Raw genomic sequence first — 23097 nt, 5'->3', positions numbered from 1 at the left:
TATTACTTCTACAAAAGTGCATGAACATACGCTTCCCAACACTATTCCATCTGTCACTTCTTTGCCCATTCTCATAATCTGTGTAATTGTTCTGCAGATACCCTGCTTCCTCAGCACTGCCTGACCCTCCACCTAACCATATAACAATTACAGCACGGAAACAGGCCATCTCAGCCCTTCTAGTCCGTGCCAAATGCTTACTTTCACCTAGACCCACTGACCTGCGCTCAGCCCATAACCCTCCATTCCTTTCCTGTCCATATGCCTATCCAATTTTACTTTAAATGACAATATTGAACCTGCCTCTACCACTTCTACTGGAAGCTCATTCCACACAGCTACCACTCTCTGAATAAAGAAATTCCCCCTCATGTTACTCTTAAACTTTTGCCCCCTAACTCTCAACTCATGTCCTCTTGTTTGAATCTCCCCACTCGCAATGGAAAAAGCCTATCCACGTCAACTCTATCTATCTCCCTCATAATTTTAAATATCTCTATCAAGTCCCCCTCAACCTTCTACGCTCCAAAGAATAAAGACCTAACTTGTTCAATCTTTCCCTATAACTTAGGTGCTGAAACCCAGGTAACATTCTAGTAAATTTTCTCTGTACTCTCTCTATTTTGTTGACATCTTTCCTATAACTCGGTGACCAGAACTGTACACAATATTCCAAATTTGGCCTTACCAATGCCTTGTACAATTTTAACATTACAGCCCAACTCCTATACTCAATGCTCTGATTTATAAAGGCCAACATACCAAAAGCTTTCTTCACCACCCTATCCACATCAGAATCCACCTTCAGGGAACTATACACCATTATTCCTAGATCACTCTGTTCAACTGCATTCTTCAGTGCCCTACCATGTACCATGTATGTCCTATTTGGATTATTCCTATCAAAATGTAGCACCTCACTCTTATCAGCATTAAACTCCATCTGCCATCGTTCAGCCCACTCTTCTAACTGGCCTAAATCTCTCTGCAAACTTTGAAAACCTACTTCATTATCCACAACGCCACCTACCTTAGTATCACCTGCATACTTACTAATCCAATTTACCACCCCATCATCCAGATCATTAATGTATATGACAAACAACATTGGACCCAGTACAGATCCCTGAGACACACCACTAGTCACCGGCCTCCAACCTGACAGTTATCCACCACTACTCTCTGGCATCTCCCATTCAGCCACTGTTGAATCCATTTTACTACTTCAATATTAATACCTAACGATTGAACCTTCTTAACTAATCTTCCGTGCGGAACCTTGTCAAAGACCTTACTGAAGTCCATATAGACAACATTCACTGTTTTACCCTTGTCAACTTTCCTCATAACCCCTTCAAAAAATTCAGTAAGATTTGTCAAACATGGCCTTCCACGCACAAATCCATGCTGACTTCCTAATCAGACCCTGTCTATCCAGATAATTATATATACCATCTCTAAGAATACTTTCCATTAATTTACCCACCACTGACGCCAAACTGACAGGCCTATAATTGCTAGGTTTAGTCTTGGAACCCTTTTTAAACAATGGAACCACATGAGCAATACGCCAATCCTCTGGCACCATCCCCGTTTCTAATGACATTTGAAATATTTCTGTCAGAGCCCCTGCTATTTCTACACTAACTTCCCTCAAGGTCCTAGGGAACATCCTGTCAGGATCTGGAAATTTATCCACTTTTATATTCCTTGAAAGCATCAGTACTTCCTCCTCTTTAATCGTCATAATTTTGATAACTTCCCTACTTGTTTCCCTTACCTCACACAATTCAATATACTTCTCCTTAAGAATACTGAAGAAAAGAAATTGTTCAAAATCTCCCCCATCTCTTTTGGCTCCACACATAGCTGTCCACTCTGATTCTCTGAGGGACCAATTTTATCCCTCACTATCCTTTTGCTATTAATATGACAGTAAAAACCCTTTGGATTTATTTTCACCTTACTTGCCAAAGCAACCCCGTATCTTCTTTTAGCTTTTCTAATTTCTTTCTTAAGATTCTTCTTACATTCTTTAAATTCCTCGAGCACCTCATTTACTCCATGCTGCCTATATTTATTTTAGTTCTCTCTTTTTCCTAACCAAGTTTCCAATATCCCTTGAAAACCATGGCTCTCTCAAACTTTTAACCTTTCCTTTCAATAGCAGGAACATAAAGATTCTGTACCCTCAAAATTTCACCTTTAACGTGCCCCTGTGGAGAAAATTAGAATAGCTTGGGAGCATGATTTAAATATCTCCTTATCTGATGAGACTTGGGACTCGATTCTCAAATCGGTTAATTCAACCTCTCTTTGTGCTCGCCATTGCCTTTTACAGTTTAAGATTGTTCATAGAGCCCATATGTCTAAATCTAAATTATCTCGATTTTACCCTAATATTAGTCTTTGTGATGAATGCAAAAGGGTGAGGCCTCTCTCATTCATATGTACTGGTTTTGTCCTAGCTTGGAGAAATTTTGGAAAGGTGTCTTCATAACGTTATCTTATATTCCGAATCACCACCTAGAACCTAACCCTTTAATTGCTTTGTTTGGTTTTTTGGGTGAGACAGATTTACATCTGAGTTCGATTAAGTGTCGAATATTATCTTTTGCTTCTCTCCTGGCTAGACGTTTAATCCTCCTTAGATGGAGAGATGTTGCCCCGCCCACACATGCTCAATGGCTTAATGATATTATGTCCTGCTTAGACCTTGAAAAAATTAATTATTCAGTTCTTAATTCGGATATAAAGTTCCATAAGGTCTGGGGACCTTTTATTGAGTACTTTCATAACCTTCCTCTTAACTAAGGTTTTTTTTTTGGTCCCTTGCTTTCAGCTCCTTTTTTTTTGTAGTAGGCATTAATATCTTCTGTTGCTAAGTGTATTTACAGTTTTGGGGGTTTGAATGTCCTGATTTATATTGTGTTGTGGTTGGTCTGGAGTTCTTTTTTGTTGCTGGGCTTGGGGAGGATACTAATTTTACATGTCTTCAATTTGGGTGCTTTCTCAATCATCTTTTTTTGTATTATATTATTATTATATGTTTATCTTTGCACTGTATTAATGTTCTTCATTTTGATCTGGGTTTTTTTAAATCTGTAGCGATGTAGAAAATATATAAAAAAAAACGAATTAAAAAAAAATTTCACCTTTAAATGACCGCCATTTCTCTATTATGTCCGTCCCATAAAACAAATTGTCCCAATCCACTCCTCCTAAATCTTCTTGCATCTCCTCAAAGTTAGCCTTTCTCCAATCAAAAATCTCAACCCTGGGTCCAGTCCTATCCTTCTCCATAGTTATATTGAAACTAATGGCATTGTGATCACTGGACCTGAAGTGCTTCTCAACACATACCTCCGTCACCTGACCTATTTCATTCCCTAACAGAAGATCCAACACTGCCCCTTCTCTAGTTGGTACCTCTATGTATTGCTGCAAAAAACTATCCTGCATACATTTTACAAACTCCAAACCATCCATCCGTTTTACAGTATGGGCTTCCCAGTCTATGTGTGGAAAATTAAAATCTCCCACAATCACAACCCTATGCTTACTACAAATATGGAACATAGAACAGTACAGCACATTACAGGCCCTTTGGCCCACAATGTTGTGCCGACTCTCAAACCCTGCCTCCCATATAACCCCCCACCTTAAATTCCTCCATAGACCTGTCTAGTAGTCTCTTAAATTTCACTAGTGTATCTGCCTCCACCACTGACTCAGGCAGTGCATTCCACGCACCAACCACTCTCTGAGTGAAATACCTTCCTCTAATATCCCCCTTGAACTTCCCTCCCCTTACCTTAAAGCCTTGTCCTCTTGTACTGAGCAGTGGTGCCCTGGGGAAGAGGCGCTGGCTGTCCACTTTGTCTATTCCTCTTAATATCTGCTACCTCCTTGCAAATTTGCTCCTCCAATTCTCACTCCCCATTAGGTGGTCTATAATGCACCCCTATAAGTGTTACTACACCTTTTCCATTCCTCAATTCCACCCAAATAGCCTCCCTAGACGAGCCCTCTAATCTATCCTGCCTGAGCACCGCTGTAATATTTTCTCTGACAAGCAACACAACATCTCCCCCTCTTGTCCCTCCGATTCTATCATACCTGAAGCAGTGAAATCCAGGAATATTTAGTTGCCAATCACTCCCTTCCTGCAACCATGTTTCACTAATAGCTACAACATCATGTTTCCAGGTACCAACCCATGCTCTAAGCTCATCCACCTTTCTTACATTGCTCCTAGCATTAAAATAAATGCATTTAAGAAATTCTCCACCTCTTCCGCTCTGTTTATTTCTAACAGTACAAAGAACTTTACTGTCTTCTTTTTCTTCCTTCTCCCATACATCTGTTCCTACACTCTGGTTCCCCTCCCCCCTCACGTCTAGTTTAAATCCACTGGAGCCTCTCTAGCAAACCTACCTGTAAGAATATTTGTCCTCCTCCAGTTCAGATGTAAACCGTCCCGCTGGAACAGGTCCCACCTTCCCTGGAAAACTGCCCAATTAACTATAAATCTGAAGCCCTCCCTCCTGCACCATGTTTTCAGCCACGTGTTGATCTGCACTATCTTACTATTTCTAAACCCACCTGCACGTGGCACTGATAGCAATCCTGAGATTGCTATCCTGGAGGTCCTGTCCTTTAACTTGGCACCTAGCTCCCTAAACTCACCTTTCAGGACCTCCTCACTCTTCCTACCCATGTCGTGGTCCCTATATATACTCACCCTCCCTCTTGAGAATACTGAGAACTTGATCTGAGATATTGCCGACACTGGCACCAGGGAGGCAACAGACCATCCAGGATTCTCGATCTCTTCCACAGAACCTCCTATCTGTCCCCCTAACTATCCACCTACTCCATATAGATTGCAACTTTTTGTGTCCTGTGAGACGAAATGTATTGTGCTTTGCACCTTGGCCGAGGAATGGCATATAAAATTTAACTCAGACAATTGCAAAGTGATACATCTTGGGAAGTTAAATCAAGTCAGGAGATACACAGAAAAGTCAGAGTGTGTTGTAAAATAGGGAGACCAAGGGGTTACAGGTATGTGGTTCACAAACACGAGAAAATCTGCAGATGCTAGGGATGCAAAGCAACTCACACACAATGCTGGAGGAACTCAGCAGGTCAGGCAGGCAGCACCTATGGGAAAATGTAAACAGTTGACGTTTCGGGCTGAAACCCTTCAGGACCCAGGTATGTGGTTCCCTGCAAGTGGCAACAGATAGATAGGTTTGCCAGGTTTCATAAGAAACAGGTGCAGGAGTCGGCCAGCTGGCCCGTTGAGCCTGCTCCGCCATTCAATGAGTTCATGGCGGTCTGGCCATAGACTCATTTCCACATACCTGCCTTTTCCCCCATAACCTTTAATTCCCCTACTCAGAAAGGGTACCGAGTACAAGAATTGACAGCTATTACAGATGTTGATGAAACGGACTCTGGAATCAGCTACGTTTCAGCTGGCATACACTAGGAAGGGTGTGGAGGGGGAGCAGAAGTGATCCACAAATGGGTGCCGGCATTGGAACCTTGAGGTATGAGGAGAGACTGGACAGGCTGGGATCCTTTTCCTTGGAGTGAAGGAGGCTGAGGGGGGTGCCCTTCTATCCTGAGGCTTGCCCTCTTGTCCTAGACTCTCCCACCATGGGAAACATCCTTTTCACATCTACTCTATCTAGGCCTTTCAACAGTCAAAAGGTTTCAATGAGATCCCCTCTCATTCTTCTGGAATTCCAGTGAGTACAGACCCAGAGCCATCCACCGTTCCTCGTATGATAACCCTTTCATTCCTGGAATCATCCTTGTGAACCTCCTCTGGACACTCTCCAATGCCAGCACATCTTTTCTAAGATGAGAGGCCCAAAACTGTTCACAGTACTCAAGGTGAGGCCTCACCAGTATCTCAGCATCACATCCTGCTGTTGTATTCTGGACCTCTTGAAATGAATGCTAACATCGCATTTGCTTTCCTCCCCACTGAGTCAACCTGCAAGTTAACCTTCATAGTGTTCTGCACAAAGACTCCCAAGTCCCTCTGCATCTCAGAGTCCTGGATTTTCTCCCCGTTTAGAGAACAATCCGCACATTTATCTCGACTACCAAAGTGCATGACTATGCATTTTCCAACACAATATTTCATTTGTCACCTTCTTGCCCATTCTCTTAATCTGCTTAAGTCCTTCTGCATCCTTCCTTGACACCTCTTGCCCCTCCACCAATCTTCGTATCATCTGCAAACTTGGCAACGGTATCACTGACTTTGCATCACACTTGATGTAGCTTCTGTTTCTCTCCAGCCTTGTGAAATGGACTTTACAAGTGGCAGGGCTGTTTCTTCACCCCTTTGTCCATGATTCCATCTGATGTACTGTTTCAGTTGATGACTTCAGTTCTCCTTTCAGCTGGTGTTCTCCTCCAGCCAGTGGGAGGTATGTGATGAGGGTCACATGTTGGTCTTCATTAGTCGGGAAATTGGGTTCAAGAGCCGCAAGATAATGTTGCAGCTGTATAAAACCCTGGTTAGACTGAACTTGGAATAGTGTGTTCTGACCTGGAAACCTCATTACAGGAAGGGTATGGAAACTTTAGAGAGGTTGTGGAGGAGTTTTACCACAATGCTGCCTGGATTAGAGAGCGTGCCTTATGAGGATAGGTTGAGTAAGCTAGGATTTCCTCTTTAGAGTGAAGGAGTATGAGAGATGACTTGGTAGAAGTGCACAAGATGATAAGAGGCATTGTCAGAGACTTTTTCCCAGGGTGGAATTTGCTCATATGAGGGGATATAATTTTAAGGTGTTGTAAAGGAAATATATGGGGAATGTCAAAGGCAGGTTTTTTACACAGAGATTGGTAATTGTGTGGAATGTGCTGGCAGAGGTTGTCAAACAGATATATTAGGTACATTTAAGAAACTCTCAGATAGGCACATGGATGATAGAAAAATGTAGGGAAGGATTTGATAGATCTTGGAGAGGGTTAAAGGGTCTGTACAGTAATGTGGGCTGAATGGCCAGTACTGTATTGTAATGTTCTGTGTCTGCAGTGAGAAGGTGTTACTTGGAGCAAATGGTTGGATTGTCGCGACCTCATCAAAGGCATATCCAGATCCATAAATGCCAACTAACGTACGATATAGTTGCTTGGAGGCTAGTTTTTAATGAAATGCTACATACTGATTGTCAGATCTCTTCTGATTACCTAGTTGCTGGTAGTATTATTTACATTATTTGTAACTGTTTTATTGGAGAAGTTTTCTTTGGAAATGTGTTCAAACTTTGGAAATGGGTCACAAGGTCTTAGTAGTGGGAAAGAACTGGAAATTATAACAGTATTCTGCTTTCATGTTTCATGACTGCCATTTACTATGACTGGAGTATTGCCGTTGTTCTGTGGAACTAAATTCACTTGTTGAATTTGTCTCCATTTTGCAGGCCAACGTTGAAATGATGTGGGCGATGAAGGCCTATCAACATGCTGAGATCTACTTCAATGTAAGTATGGTGCTGTGAAGATCTTTATGTAAAGTCTGCTGGTTGTTATCTCATTGTTGAGACACTTGTGTTCAGAGCCTATCCTGTACTTTTCTCATCACCAAGCTCTTCTGATTGGTGATAAACTTCACCTAGAACCTTGATGTTGTTACCACACACTCACCAAGTACCACCTGTTCTTCACATTGCTGCTCACTGTTGACATCTCACTTCTGAAAGTGTAGATGTGTAGGGTTCAACAGCACAGAAACATACACTTCAGACCATCTAACCCACCTGGGGCACAGGCCACTGGCAGTGGCTCGTCAGAACTCTCTACCCAGGCCAATGGAAGGTTGATCAACCCTGTGGCTTCTGCTTTCACCTCATGGTTTCATACAGCTTCTAGGTGAAGTTCCTCCTCTCCCAGGGATGAGGACTTTGGATCAGCTGTTGGTGTTTCTGTACCACTGGGTGGAGTAGCTCCTCTTGCACCTGAGCTTGGGACCATCCATTGCAGAGTTTATCTAATCTGTGCCAAACTGTTATTCTGCCTAGTCCCATCAACCTGCACCTGGACCATCCCATCCAAGTACTTATCCAACCTTCTCTTCAATGTTAAAATTGAATCTGCATCCATCACTTCCTCTGGCATCTCATTCCCCAGTCTCCCCATCCTTTGAATGAAGATGTTCCCCTTAAATATGTTGCCTTTAACCCCTAGTTGCAGTCTCACCCAATCTCAGTAGGAAAAGCCGACTTGCATTTGCCCTATCTCTACCCCTCAATTTATCTTCTATCAAATCTCCCCTCATTCTCCTACACTCAAGGAATAAAGTCCTAACCTATTCAACCCTTCCTTATAACTCAAGTCCTGGCAGCATCCTGGTAAATTTCATTGCACTCTTTCAATCTTACTCTCATCTTTCCTGTAGGTAGGTGACCAGAACTAGACACAATACTCCACGTTAGGCCTTATCAATGTCTAATACAACTTCTACATAACAGCCCAACTTCTGTATTCAGGACAAAGACCAGTGTGCTAAGAAGCTGTCTTTAGGACCCTACCTCCCTGTTTGAGGTACTACGGTAGTGTAGCAGTTAGTGTGATGCTGTTACACCTCCCGGCATTTCAGAGTTCAATTCTGGTGCCGTCTATACATTCCTCCCCATGGAATGCATGTGTTTTTCCCAGGTTCTCCAGTTTCCTCCCATAGTCCAACGATATACCGGGTAGGTTAATTGATGATTATAAATTGTCCTGTGATTAGGTTCGGGTTTAATCGGTTTTGTTGGGGGTTCCTGGGGTGGTGTGGCTTGTAGAACCAAAGGGTCTGCTCTGTCCCGTATCAGTAAGTATTCAGTAAGTAAGTATTCAATGTTCCAGAATTCCTTCCATTAAAAATATCTTCAAAACTTGTTTAACCTGTCTTTGAGTTACCTGTTATATAGGCCTGGGACTTTAAAAAAAATTTATTGGTGTTTTACAAAGTTTAAGACAGTAAAGGGAAGGAATTATAATCATGGTCATAAAACAATGAGGTGAGGACCTCCGTCAGTCAGTATTAACCATGGATATAACCCCTTTCCAGGCATCTGATGAACCCGAAGGAACAGTGGAGACAGATACAGTTTGGTAACAACATTGAACTCAATGTAGTACTGCCTTAGGGACTCCGGCTCTGCATTTTTGCCTCCCAGTTTACTCCTAAAGTCTTCCCTCTGGGCGGGTATAGCTGGAAGGCAGTGCAGGTTTGAGATAAGAGTTTTCCTTCTAGATGAGCTGTCAAGCACAGCTGATGAGCCTTATCTGCCCGAAGGAGCTGGTTTTAATGTGCCAGTAACCTGCCTTTGTCCCTTCTCCTGTCAGTAGAAATAGTTTCACCGGGCTTAGTAGCTAAGCTACACATGAAGGCCAGCAGCTGGACTTGGATGTCAGAGGCTATTTGAGGTGCTCGTCATTTAATAGGTAGTGGGAGCTTGTCCTCATTACCACCCCGGCTATAATAAACTTAAGGAAACTTATAAAACAAGACAGCACAGATGAAGGCCCCTCAGATTAATCAATCCTCACCAACCCAACTAATTTTACTCTGGTCAGCCCATATCCTCCTTCCCTTCATGTACCTACCAAGTTCTTCTGAAATGACTGAGTTGGACCTGCTTCAGCCACTTCCCCGGTACCAGCATTCCATCCGGAGAGGATAACAAGTAGAGCAGGTTCTTAGCAGTGGTCTGTCTAGGACTGAAAAGTGTGCAGGATGACCTCTGCTGCTACCATTGCTGGGATTCTGTTTTTTGCTGAAAGTTCAGAGGTGGGGTGGGAAGAACTAGGGAACACAGTACATCTCATCCTGTGCTGTTGTTTCCAGGGAGTTCACAAGGAATGTTTTGGGATCTGTAAGAATGGAGTACTTTTGGCAAGGATACCTGAGGAATGAGTTCAATACCCACCCTTCCCTTTGCTGGAATCCTGAAAGATCAGCCTCCGATCCCACATAATGAGGTTCAGGAACAGTTATTACCCCTCAACCACCAGGTCCCACACCACCAGGTTCAGGAACAGTTATTACCCCTCAACCATCAGGTCCCGCACCACCAGGTTCAGGAACAGTTATCACCCATAGAACCTTAGAACATTACAGCACAGAAACAGGCCTTTTGGCCCTTTTTGGTTGTGCTGAACCATTTTTCTGCCTAGTCCCACTGACCTGCACCTGGACCATATTCCTACTTACAACTCTCATCCATGTACCTGTCCCAAGTTTTTCTTAAATGTTAAAAGTGAGCCCACATTTACCACTTCATCTGGCAGCTCATTCCACACTCTCACCACTCTGTGTGTGAAGAAGCCCCTCCTAATGTTCCCTTTTAACTTTTCCCCCTTCACTCTTAACCATGTCCTCTGGTTTTTTTTCTCCCCTAGCCTCAATGGAAAAAGCCTGCTTGCATTCACTCTATACCCATCATAATTTGATATACCTCTATCAAATCTCCCCTCATTCTTCTATGCTCCAGGGAATAAAGCCCTAACCTATTTAACCTTTCTCTGTAACTCAGTTTCTCAAGTCCCGGTAACACTTTTCAACATAATTGTATAAGGGCTACGAGTGTTGTAAAAACAAGCCTGAAGGCTTTGTGAGTCAATGCGAGGGGCATTCGTAACAAGGTGGATGAATTGAATGTGCAGATAGTTATTAATGAAGATGATATAGTTGGGATCACAAAGACATGGCTCCAGGGTGACCAAGGATGGGAGCTCAAGATCCAGGGATATTCAATATTCAGGAGGGATAGACAGGAAAGAAAAGGAGGTGGGGTAGCATTGCTGGTTAGAGAGGAGATTAACGCAATAGAAAGGAAGGACATTAGCTTGGAGGATGTGGAATCGATATGGGTAGAGCTGCATAACACTAAGGGGCCGAAAACGCTGGTGGGAGTTGTGTACAGGCCACCTAACAGTAGTAGTGAGGTTGGGGATGGCATTAAACAGGAAATTAGAAATGCATGCAATAAAGGAACAGTAGTTATAATGGGTGACTTCAATCTACATATAGATTGGGTGAACCAAATTGGTAAGGGTGCTGGGGAAAGGATTTCTTGGAATGTATGCGAGATGATTTCCTGAACCAACATGTCAGGGAACCAACTAGAGATCAGGCCATTCTAAACTGGGTATTGAGCAATGAGGAAGGGTTAGTTAGCAATCTTGTTGTGCGAGGCAAGAGTGACCATAATATGGTGGAATTCTTCATTAAGGTGGAGAGTGACATAGTTAATCAGAAACAAAAGTTCTGAACTTAAAGAAGGGTAACTTTGAAGGTATGAGACGTGAATTAGCTAAGATAGACTGGCAAATGATACTTAAAGGGTTGACGGTGGATATGCAATGGCAAGCATTTAAAGATCACATGGATGAACTACAACAATTGTTCATCCCAGTTTGGCAAAAGAATAAACCAGGAAAGGTAGTGCACCCGTGGCTGACAAGGGAAATTAGGGATAGTATCAAGTCCAAAGAAGAAACATATAAATTAGCAAAAAAAAAGCGACACACCTGAGGACTAGGAGAAATTCAGAGACCAGCAGAGGAGGACAAAGGGCTTAATTAGGAAAGGGAAAAAAGATTATGAGAGAAAGCTGGCAGGGAACATAAAAACTGACTGTAAAAGCTTTTATAGGTATGTGAAAAGAAAAAGATTGGTTAAGACAAACGTAGGTCCCTTACAGTCAGAAACAGGTGAATTGATCATGGGGAACAAGGACATGGCAGACCAATTGAATAACTAATTTGGTTCTGTCTTCACTAAGGAGGACATAAATAATCTTCCAGAAATAGGGGACCGAGGGTCTAGTGGGATGGAGGAACTGAGGGAAATGCATGTTAGTAGGGAAGTGGTGTTAGGTAAATTGAAGGGATTAAAGGCAGATAAATCCCCAGGGCCATATGGTCTGCATCCCAGAGTGCTTAAGGAAGTAGCCCAAGAAATAGTGGATGCATTAGTGATAATTTTTCAAAACTCCTTAGATTCTGGATTAGTTCCTGAGGATTGGAGGGTGGCTAATGTAACCCCACTTTTTAAAAAAGGAGTGAGAGAGAAACCAGGGAATTATAGACCGGTTAGCCTGACATCGGTGGTGGGGAAAATGCTAGAGTCGGTTATCAAAGATGTGATAACAGCACATTTGGAAAGCGGTGAAATCATCGGACAAAGTCGGCATGGATTTGTGAAAGGAAAATCGTGTCTGACAAATCTTAGAGAATTTTTTGAAGATGTATCTAGTAGAGTGGATAGGGGAGAGCCAGTGGATGTGGTATATTTGGATTTTCAAAAGGCTTTTGACAAAGTCCCACACAAGGGATTAGTGTTAAAACTTGAAGCACATTGCATTGGGGGTATGGTATTGATGTGTATAGAGAATTGGTTGGCAGACAGGAAGTAAAGAGTGGGAGTAAACGGGACCTTTTCAGACCTTGGCAGGCAGTGACTCGTGGGGTACCGCAAGGCTCAGTGCTGGGACCCCAGTTGCTTACAGTATATATTAATGATTTAGACGAGGGAATTAAATGCAGCATCTCCAAGTTTGCGGATTACACAAAGCTGTGTTAGCTGTGAGGAGGATGCTAAGAGGATGCAGGGTGACTTGGATAGATAAGGTGAGTGGGCAAATACATGGCAGATGCAATTTAATGTGGATAAATGTGAGGTTATCCACTTTGGTTGCAAGAACAGGAAAACAGATTATTATCTGAATGGTGGCCGATTAGGAAAAGGGGAGGTGCAATGAGAACTGGGTGTCATTGTACACCAGTCATTGAAAGTGGGCATGCAGGTACAGCAGGCGGTGAAAAAGGCAAATGGTATGTTGGCATTCATAGCAAGAGGATTCGAGTACAAGAGCAGGGAGGTTCTACTGCAGTTGTACAAGGCCTTGGTGAGACCACACCTAGAGTATTGTGTACAGTTTTGGTCCCCTAATCTGAGGAAAGACATTCTTGCCATAGAGGGAGTACAAAGAAGGTTCACCAGATTGATTCCTGGGATGGCAGGACTTTCATATGAAGATAGACTGGATTGACTAGGCTTATACTCACTGGAATTTAGAAGATTGAGGGGGAATCTTATTGAAACGTATAAAATTCTAAAGGGATTGGACAGGTTAGATGCAGGAAGATTGTTTCCGATGTTGGGGAAGTCCAGAACGAGGGGGTCACAGTTTAAGGATAATAGACAATAGACAGTAGGTGCAGGAGTAGGCCATTCGGCTCTTCTAGCCAGCACCGCCATTCACTGTGATCATGGCTGATCATACACAACCAGTACCCCATTCCTGCCCTCTCCCCATATCCCTTGACCCCACTATCTATAAGAGCTCTATCTAACTCTCTCTTGAATGCATCCAGAGACTTGGCCTCCACTGCCTTCTGGGGCAGAGCATTCCAGATATCCACCACTCTCTGGGTGAAAAAGTTTTTCCGCATCTGTTCTAAATGGCCTACCCCTTATTCTTAAACTGTGGCCTCTAGTTCTGGACTCACCCATCAGCGGGAACATGCTTCCTGCCTCCAGCGTGTCCAATCCCTTAATAATCTTATATGTTTCAATCAGATCCCCTCTCATCCTTCTAAATTCCAGTGTTTACAAGCCCAGTCGCTCCAATCTTTCAACATATGACAGTCCTGCCATTCCAGGAATTAACCTTGTGAACCTATGCTGTACTCCCTCAATAGCAAGAATGTCCTTCCTCAAATTTGGAGACCAAAACTGCACACAATACTCCAGGTGGGGTCTCACCAGGGCCCTGTACAGCTGCAGAAGGACCTCTTTACTCCTATACTCAATTCCTCTTGTTATAAAGGCTAGCATGCCATTAGCTTTCTTCACTGCCTGCTGTACCTGCATGCTTGCTTTCATTGACTGATGTACAAGAACACCTAGATCTCGTTGTACTTCTCCTTTTCCTAACTTGACTCCATTTAGATTGTAATCTGCCTTCCTGTTCTTGCCACCAAAGTGGATAACCTCACATTTATCTACATTAAACTGCATCTGCCATACATTTGCTCACTCACCCAACCTGTCCAAGTCACCCTACATTCTCATATGTCACCCTGCATTCTCATAACATCCTCCTGACATTTCACACTGCCACCCAGCTTTGTGTCATCAGCAAATTTGCTAATGTTACTTTTAATCCCTTCATCTAAATCATTAATTTATATTGTAAACAGCTGCGGTCCCAGCACTGAACCTTGCGGTACCCCTCTGGTCACAGCCTGCCATTCCGAAAGGGACCCGTTAATCGCTACTCTGTTTCCTGTCAGCCAGCCAATTTTCAATCCATGTCAGTACTCTGCCCCCATTACCATGTGCCCTAATTTTGCCCACTAATCTCCTATGTGGGACTTTATCAAAAGCTTTCTGGAAGTCCAGGTACACTACATCCACTGACTCTCCCTTGTCCATTTTCATAGTTACATCCTCAAAAAACTCCAGAAGATTGGTCAAGCATGATTTTCCCTTCATAAATCCATGCTGACTCGGATAAAGGGGAAGCCTATTAGGACCGAGATGAGGAAAAACTTCTTCACACAGAGAGTGGTGAATCGGTGGAATTCTCTGCCACAGGAAACAGTTGAAGCCAGTTCATTGGCTATATTTAAGAGGAAGTTAGATATGGCCCTTGTAGCTAAAGGGATCAGGGGGTATGGAGAGAAAGCAGGTACAGGGTTCTGAGTTGGATGATCAGCCATGATCATACTGAATGGTAGTGCAGGCTCGAAGGGCCGATGGCCTACTCCTGCACCTATTTTCTATGTTTCTAACATCCTTGTAAACCTTCTCTGCACTCTTTCAACCTTATTAATAACCTTCCTGTAATTAGGTGACCAAAACTGCACACAGTACTCCAAATTCAGCCTCACCAATATCTTGTACAACCTCACTATAACATTCCAACTCTTATACTCAATACTTTGATTTATAAAGGCCAATGTACCAAAAGCTCTCTAATAGTATTAACCCTATCTACCTGTGATGCCACTTTGAGGGAAGTTTGTATCTGTATTCCCAGATCGCTCTGTTCTACTGCACTCCTCAGTGTCCTTGTAGCGGTGTGCTACACGCAGCGCAGAAATAACGACAGGGAGTCGGTAAACTGCAGTTAAAGAAGAAAATTTTATTTGAACTTTGCGGCCTCGCTTTAAAGCCTCCCTGATCCCGCCCTCCCTAGGCACGGATGCTGTAGGAGGCACGTATTCACGGTCCTGTTCCGCACACGGATGCTGTAAGGGTCACGTACTCACAGTCCCGTGCGGGCTTTTCCCTTTGTTAGTGAAGCAGACCGGGCGCCCTTTTGGGACTGGCCTTTATGACGGTGCGCTGGCTATTTGTGAGCCGGTTCGAGTGTGCTAGGAAGTGGGTCACCACATAACCCCCCCCCCCCCCCCAGAACCGGCGATACACCCCCCCAATGTCCACAGTAGTCTGGGCCGGACCCTGTTTGGGAGGTCGGCCTCTGTGCCACGGTGCCGAGAACTCGACCGGTTGCGCCAAGTCCACATGGGCTGGTTTGAGTCGGTCCACCGTGAAAACCTCCTCTCTCCCCCCAACGTCCAGCACGAACATGGACCCGTTGTTCCTGATCACTGCAAACAGTCCCTCGTAGGGCCGTTGCAGCGGTGGCCGATGCCCGCCCCTTCGTACAAACACAAACTTACAGTTCTGTAGGTCTTTGGGTATGCAGGTCGGGTTCTGCCTATGCTGCGAAGTGGGTATGGGGGTCAGGTTGCCGAGCCTCTCGTGTAGTCTGCCCAGGACTGCTGCGGGTTCTTCCTCGTGCCCCCTTTGGGCTGGTATGAACTCCCTGGGGACGACCAGGGGCGCGCCGTACACCAACCCGGCCGACGAGGTGTGCAGATCTTCTTTGGGCGCCGTGCGGATGCCGAGTAGGACCCAGGGAAGCTTGTCCGCCCAGTTAGCAACTCGCGGGCGGGCCATGAGAGCCGACTTTAGGTGACGGTGGAAACGCTCCACTAGCCCGTTCGACTGTGGGTGGTAGGCAGTTGTGTGGTGCAGCTGTGTCCCCAAAAGGCTGGCCATAGCTGACCTCAGGCTGGAGGTGAACTGGGCGCCTCTGTCGGAGGTAATGTGGGCCGCTACACCAAAGCGGGACACCCAGGCGGTGATCAGTGCCCGGGCGCAAGATTCGGAGGTGGTGTCGGTGAGCGGGATCGCCTCTGGCCATCCGGTGAACTGGTCCACGATAGTGAGGAGGTTCTGCACTCCGGGCAACACTGGCAGGGTGCCCACAATATCCACATGAATGTGGTCGAAACGCCGGTGGGCGGGATGGAACTGCTGCGGTGGGGCTTTGGTGTGCCGCTGCGCCTTGGCCGTCTGGCAGCGCATGCACGTTTTGGCCCATTCACTGACCTGCTTGTGGAGACCGTGCCAAACGAACCTGCTGGAGACCATCTGGACGGTTGTCCTGATGGAGGGGTGCGCTAAGTTATGAATGCGAAAACACGGCGCTGCCAGTTTGCCGGGACAACGGGATGGGGTTGGCCGGTGGTGACGTCACAGAGTAGGGTCCTCTCACCTGGGCCTATGGGAAGGTCCTGGAGCTGCAAACCGGAGACTGCGGTTCTATAACTAGGGATCTCCTCGTCTGCCTGCTGCGCCTCTGCCAGCGCCTCAAAGTCTACCCCTTGGGAAAGCGCATGAATGTTAGGGCGAGAGAGTGCGTCCGCCACGACATTGTCCTTACCCGAGACGTGCCGGACATCCGTCGTGTATTCAGAGATGTAGTACAGATGGCGCTGCTGGCGGTATGACCAGGGATCAGACACCTTCGTGAACGTAAAGGTAAGCGGCTTGTGGTCCGTGAACGCGGTGAAGGGCCTACCTTCTAAGAAGTACCTGAAATGCTGGATTGCCAGGTATAGCGCCAACAGTTCCCGGTCGAAAGCACTGTATTTGAGCTCGTGTGGTCACAGGTGTTTGCTGAAAAACACCAGGGGTTGCCAGCGACCCTCGAAGAGTTGCTCCAGTACCCCACCGACTGCCATATTTGATGCGTCCACTGTGAGGGCGGTAGGGACGTCCATTCTGGGGTGCACTAGCATCACGGCGTTTGCCAAGGCTTCTTTCGTTTTAATGAAAGCGGCGGCGGACTCCTTGTCCCAGGTAATGTCCTTGCCCTTACCTGACATCAGGGCGAACAGGGGGCGCATGATTCGGGCAGCTGAAGGGAGGAAGTGGTGGTAGAAATTTACCATACCCACAAATTCCTGAAGGCCTTTGATTGTGGTGGGTCGGGGGAAATGGCGGACTGTGTCTACCTTAGCGGGCAGAGGGGTTGCCCCGTCTTTAGTAATCCTGTGGCCCAAGAAGTCGATGGTGTCGAGCCCGAATTGGCATTTGGCCGGGTTGATTGTTAGACTGTGTTCACTCAGTCGGGCGTAGAGTTTACGGAGGTGGGACAGATGCCCCTGACGACTGCTGCTGGCTATGAGGATGTCGTCCAAATAGATGAAAGCGAAGTCCAGATCGCGTCCCACTGCGTCCATTAACCGCTGGAATGTCTGTGCGGCATTCTTCAGGCCGAACAGGGTGATGAGTGCTGTTTTGGGGACGTCGTCGGGATGCATCAGGATTTGATGGTTACCTCGGACGAGGTCTACCTTGGAGAAGATCCGTGCGCCGTGCAGGTTTGCTGCAAAGTCCTGAATGTGCGGCACAGGGTAGCGGTCCGGTGTTGTAGCCTCGTTCAGCCTCCGGTAGTCGCCGCACGGTCTCCAGCCCCGTCGCTTTGGGCACCATGTGCAGGGGGGAGGCCCATGGGCTGTCGGACCGCCAATTCCGACAATTGGACCATTGGACAATTGGACCGCCAATTGGATCCCCAATTCCTCCATCCTCTTGAACTCCTCCTTTGCCAGTCGGAGCTTGTCCGGGGGAAGCCTTCGAGCACGGGCGTGGAGGGGTGGTCCCTGGGTCGGGATGTGGTGCTGTATGCCGTGACAGGGCATGGCTGCCGTGAACTGCGGTGCCAGAACCGATGGGAAATCTGCCAGGACCTTGGTGAAGTCGTTGTCGGACAGCGTGATGGAGTCGATGTGAGGGGCTGGCAACTGGGTTTCACCCAGGGAGAACATTTGAAAGGTCTCAGCGTGGACCAGTCTCTTCCTGGGCAGGTCGACCAGGAGGCTGTGAGACCGCAAAAAATCCGCACCCAGAAGCGGTTGAGCTACGGCAGCCAGTGTGAAGTCCCACGTGAACCGGCTGGAGCCGAACTGCAGCTGCACCGTACGGGTGCCGTAGGTCCTTACTGTGCTGCCGTTCGCAGCCCTCAGGGTGGGAACTGGTTCTCTGTTGCGGGTGTCGTAACTCATCGGAGGTAAGACGCTGATCTTGGCACCGGTGTTGACCAAAAAACGGCATCCCGACCTCTTGCCCCACACATACAGGAGGCTATCCCAATGGCCAGCCGCCGTAGCCATCAGCGGCGGCTGGCCCTGGCGTTTCCCGGGAACATGCAGGGTAGGCTACAGCGGCGGGCTTCTGCGCCCCACCGTTGGTGGTAGAAGCACCTTTGTTGGGCTCCTCACCCCTGCCTCTGGGGTTAGCGGGCTCTATGGCCGGGCCTGGTCTGGTTTGCTGCTGGGAGCGTGGCCTGGTGATCTGTGCGACGGACGCCCCACTCACCTTCTTGGCGTTCCACAGCAAGTCCGCCTGGGCTGCCACCTTCCGGGGGTCGCTGAAATCCGTGTCGGACAGCAGCAGGCGTATGTCCTCGGGCAGCTGCTCCAGGAATGCCTGCTCAAACATGAGGGAGGGCTTGTGTCCTCCGGCCAGAGACAACATCTGATTCATTAAAGCCGATGGAGGTCTGTCCCCCAAACCATCCAGGTGCAGTAATCGGGCAGCCCGCTCGCGCCGTGAGAGTCCCAAAGTCCTTATGAGCAGGGCTTTGAATTCCGTGTACTTGCAGTCCGCTGGGGGAGACTGTACGAACTCCTCAACCTGAGCGACTGTCTCCTGGTCGAGGGAGCTCACCACGTAGTAGTAACGTGTGTCTTCTGAGGTTATCTGCCGAACGTGGAATTGGGGTTCTGCTTGCTGGAACCACAGGTGAGGTCGCAGCATCCAGAAGCTTGGCAGTTTCAATGAAACTGCATGAACAGCTGCGGCGTCGTTCATCTCCAGTCCAAAGATCGTTTGGACCGTCGGGGTCACCAACTGTAGCGGTGTGTCGGTAAACTGCAGTTAAAGAAGAAGATTTTATATGAACTTCGCGGCCTCGCTTTAAAGCCTCCCTGATCCCGCCCTCTCCGGGCGCGGATGCTGTAGGGGGCACGTCTTCACAGTCCTGTGCGAGCTTTTCCCTTTATTAGTGAAGCAGACCGGGCGCCCTTTTGGGACTGGCCTTTATGCCGGCGCGCTGGCTATTTGTGAGCTGGTTCGAGTGCACTAGGAAGTGGGTTGCCACACCCTACCATTTACCTTGTCTGTTCTACCTTGGTTTGTCCTTCCAAAGTGCAATACCTCACACTTGTCTGTATTAAACTCCATCTTCCATTTTTCAGCCCATTTTTCCAGCTGGTCCAAATCCCTCTGCAAGCTTTGAAAACCTTCCTCACTGTCCACTACACCTCCAATCTTGCTGATCCAATTTACCACATTATCATCCAGATCATTGATATAGTTGACAAATAACAATGGACCCAGCACTGATCACCGTGGCACACCACTAGTCACAGGCCTCCACTCAGAGTAGCAATCCTCCGTGACCACTCTCTGATTTCTCCCATTGAGCCAATGTCTAATCCAATTTACTACTTCACTGTGTATACCTAGCGACTGAATCTTCCTAACTAACATCCCATACGGGACCTTGTCAAAAGCCTTACTGAAGTCCATGTGACAACATCCAATGCCTTCCCTTCATCCCCTTTCCTGGTAACCTCCTTGAAAAACTCTAATAGATTTGTTAAACATGACATACCACGCACAAAGCCATGTTGACTCTCCCTAATAAGTCCCTGTCTATCTAAATACTTGTAGATCCTATCTCTTAGTACTCCTTCCAATAATTTACCTACAACCGATGTCAAACTTACCAGCCTATAATTTCCCAGATTATTTTTAGAGCCTTTTTTAAACAATGGAACAACATGAGCTATCCTCCAATCCTCCAGCACTTCACCTGTGGATACTGACATTTTAAACATATCTGCCAGGGCCCCTGCAATTTCAACACTAGTCTCCTTCAAGGTCCAAGGGAATACCCCGTCAGGTCCTTGGGATTTATCTACTGTGGCCCCTCAGCCATCAGGTCCCACACCACCAGGTTCAGGAACAGTTATTACCCCTCAGCCATCAGGTCCCACACCACCAGGTTCAGGAACAGTTATTACCCCTCAACCATCAGGTCCCACACCACCAGGTTCAGGAACAGTTATTACCCCTCAACCATCAGGTCCCACACCACCAGGTTCAGGAACAGTTATTACCCTTCACCATCAAGTTGCTGAACCAGTGTGGATAACTTCACTCAACACTGCTCTAGACTGATTTCAGAAAGTATGGACTCCATTTCAAGGAGTCTACAACTCACGTTCTCAGTATTATATATAATGAGGGGTAGCTTCATGGTTTCTAATGGTATTGTTGCTGCATTACTACTCCATCACTAGAATCGCAAGACCCACAATCTACTGAGGGCCAGATCAGTGGCATTCAGAACTAGTGATCAAGTAAAATACAGGAAGTTGATTTACAGCCTCTGTGAAGTGGCAATTCCAGATCAAACTTGAATCATTGAAGGATACTGAACAGTTGTGGCAAGGCTTGATTGCTATCACCTCCTGCAAAGTAAAACCACGCGATGTGACAACAAGGTTTTGCTTCCAGATGAGCTCGGTGCTGACCACAAAATGTGGAGGCACTTTCATGAACTTCTACCTGAAGACCCTGTGATTTCAGTTTCTGAGGCTGACATGAGAACATCCTTCAGGAGGGTGAACCCAAGGAAAGCATCGGTTTAGTTGGGGTACTGGGCTGCGTACTATGGAGCTGTGTTGATCTGATTGATGGCTGGAGTATTCCCCTATATCTTTAACCTTTGCTTCAGCTGTCTGAAGTACCCATCTGCTTCAAGCAGGCTCCAATTATACCAGTGCCCAAGAAGAATGTGATAACCTGCCTCAGTGACTATTGTCCAGTAGCACTTACTTCCACTGTGATAAAACATATCAACTCCTGCCTGAGAAGTGACGTGAATCCACTCCAATTTGCCTACCGTAGATGCCATTTCATTGGCTCTTCACTCAACCTTGGAACATGTGGACAGCAAAGATGCATACATCAGGGTGCTCTTTATCAATGACGGCTCAGAATTCAATACTATCATCCCCTCAAAGCAAATCAATAAACTCCAGGACCTTGGCCTCAATACCTCCTTATGCAATTGGATCCTTGATTTTCTTCCTTGTTGATACCAGTCAGTTTAGGTTGGAAACAATCTCCGGTGCAGGTGCACCACAGTGCTGTGCGTTTAGCCTTCTGCTCTGTTCATTTTATACATACAACTGTGAGGCTAAGTACAGCTCCTGTGCTGTATTCACCGCCCCCCCCCCCCCCCCTTTACATTGACAGGACAGCAGTGGAATCTGCGAGCATTTCAAATTCCTGGGAGTGCACAACCTCTCATGATGCTAGAACATATCCTACACAATCAGGAACACTCATTTTCAGCTTCACTTTCTGAGAGCTGGACTTTGCACACCTATACTCGTGCACTCTACAGATGTGCAGTAGAGAGCATCCTAACCAGATGTATCACTTCTTGGTATAAAAACTACACTGCGATGAACAGGGAGGCTCCTCAATGGGTAGTCGAAACTTCCCAACACGTCACTGGCATCAGTCTATCTGTCATCATATATACGGTAAGGTGCTGGAAAAGGGCAAGTAACATCATGAAGGGTCCCACCCACCCGGAAAAGGGCAAGTAACATCATGAAGGGTCCCACCCACCCTACTCGTGGACTGTTTGTCCCACTCCCATCAGGGAGGAGGCTATGTAGCATCTATGCCAGGACCAACAGACTCAAACAGTTACTTTCTCCAAGCGGTAAGGCTGATTAATACCCCAACCCACTTTCTTAACCCTCCACACCCCCTGCCACCACTACTTCATTTCATCATTTCCTGTCAGTCACTTTGTATAGAGACACTCCTTTGCCTAGTGTCACCTTATGGATGTACAGTCAATCTATATGTTATCTTATGCATTTATATTCATTGTGTTCCTTAACTTACTCTGTTTCTTTGTGCTGCATTTGAGTCAGAGTAACAATTGTTTTTATTTACACTTGTGTACTGGAAATGACAGTACTCTTGAATATTTACAATTGCTATGCACACCACAACTGTTGTCGGCCGAGTCATAGGTGGTGCTGAATTAGCATATAGGAGGGTGGGAGATTGAAAATCTGGTTGAGTGGTGCCAGAACACCATCCTTTCATTCAATGTCAGTAAAACCCAAGAGATGATATTGACTACAGGAGGAGGAAACCAAAGGTCCAGTCGACAGCCCTTATCAGGGGATCAGAGGTGGTGAGGGTCAGCGACTTTAAATTCTTCAGCATTATCCTTAAAGAGGACCTGTCCTGGGTTCAGCATGAAAGTGCAATTGTGCTGAAAGCATGGCAGAGTCTCTGCTTTCTTAAAAGTTTGTAAAAGTTCGGCATGTCACATAAAACTTTGGCAAACTTGTATAGAAGTGTGGTGGATAGTATGTTGACTGGCTGCATCACTGCCTGGAATGGAAACACCAATGCCCTTGAATGGAAAAGCCGAAGTAGTGGATACACCCCAGTCCATCACTGGCAAAGCTCTCCCCAATATTGAGTGTATCTACACAAAATGCTGTGGCAGGAGATCAGCATCTATCATCAAGGATCCCCACCACTCAGGCCATGCTCTGTTCTTGCTGTTGCCATCATGAAGGAATTCAGGAGCCTCAGGTCCCACACCACCAGGTTCAAGAACAGTTATTACCTCCCTACTGTCAGGCTCTTGAACCAGAGGTGAT

The 23097-nt window shown here is 46.3% G+C and overlaps 1 protein-coding gene across 1 annotated transcript in view; it reads left to right on the top strand.

Annotated features, from left to right (window-relative positions):
- Window positions 1–23097, top strand: part of pbdc1 (polysaccharide biosynthesis domain containing 1) — a 35276-nt gene that overhangs the window by 4090 nt on the left and 8089 nt on the right. Inside the window, exon 3 of the mRNA XM_059959886.1 lies at window positions 7455–7514. Coding sequence (XP_059815869.1) covers window positions 7455–7514 — 60 coding nt within the window. The remainder of the gene's footprint in view (window positions 1–7454; window positions 7515–23097) is intronic.

The sequence above is a fragment of the Hypanus sabinus genome, chromosome 1, assembly GCF_030144855.1.
Source record: "Hypanus sabinus isolate sHypSab1 chromosome 1, sHypSab1.hap1, whole genome shotgun sequence".
NCBI lineage: Eukaryota > Metazoa > Chordata > Chondrichthyes > Myliobatiformes > Dasyatidae > Hypanus > Hypanus sabinus.
The sequence above is the reverse complement of the archived record's forward strand: the minus strand, read 5'-3'. Positions and strand labels throughout refer to the sequence as shown.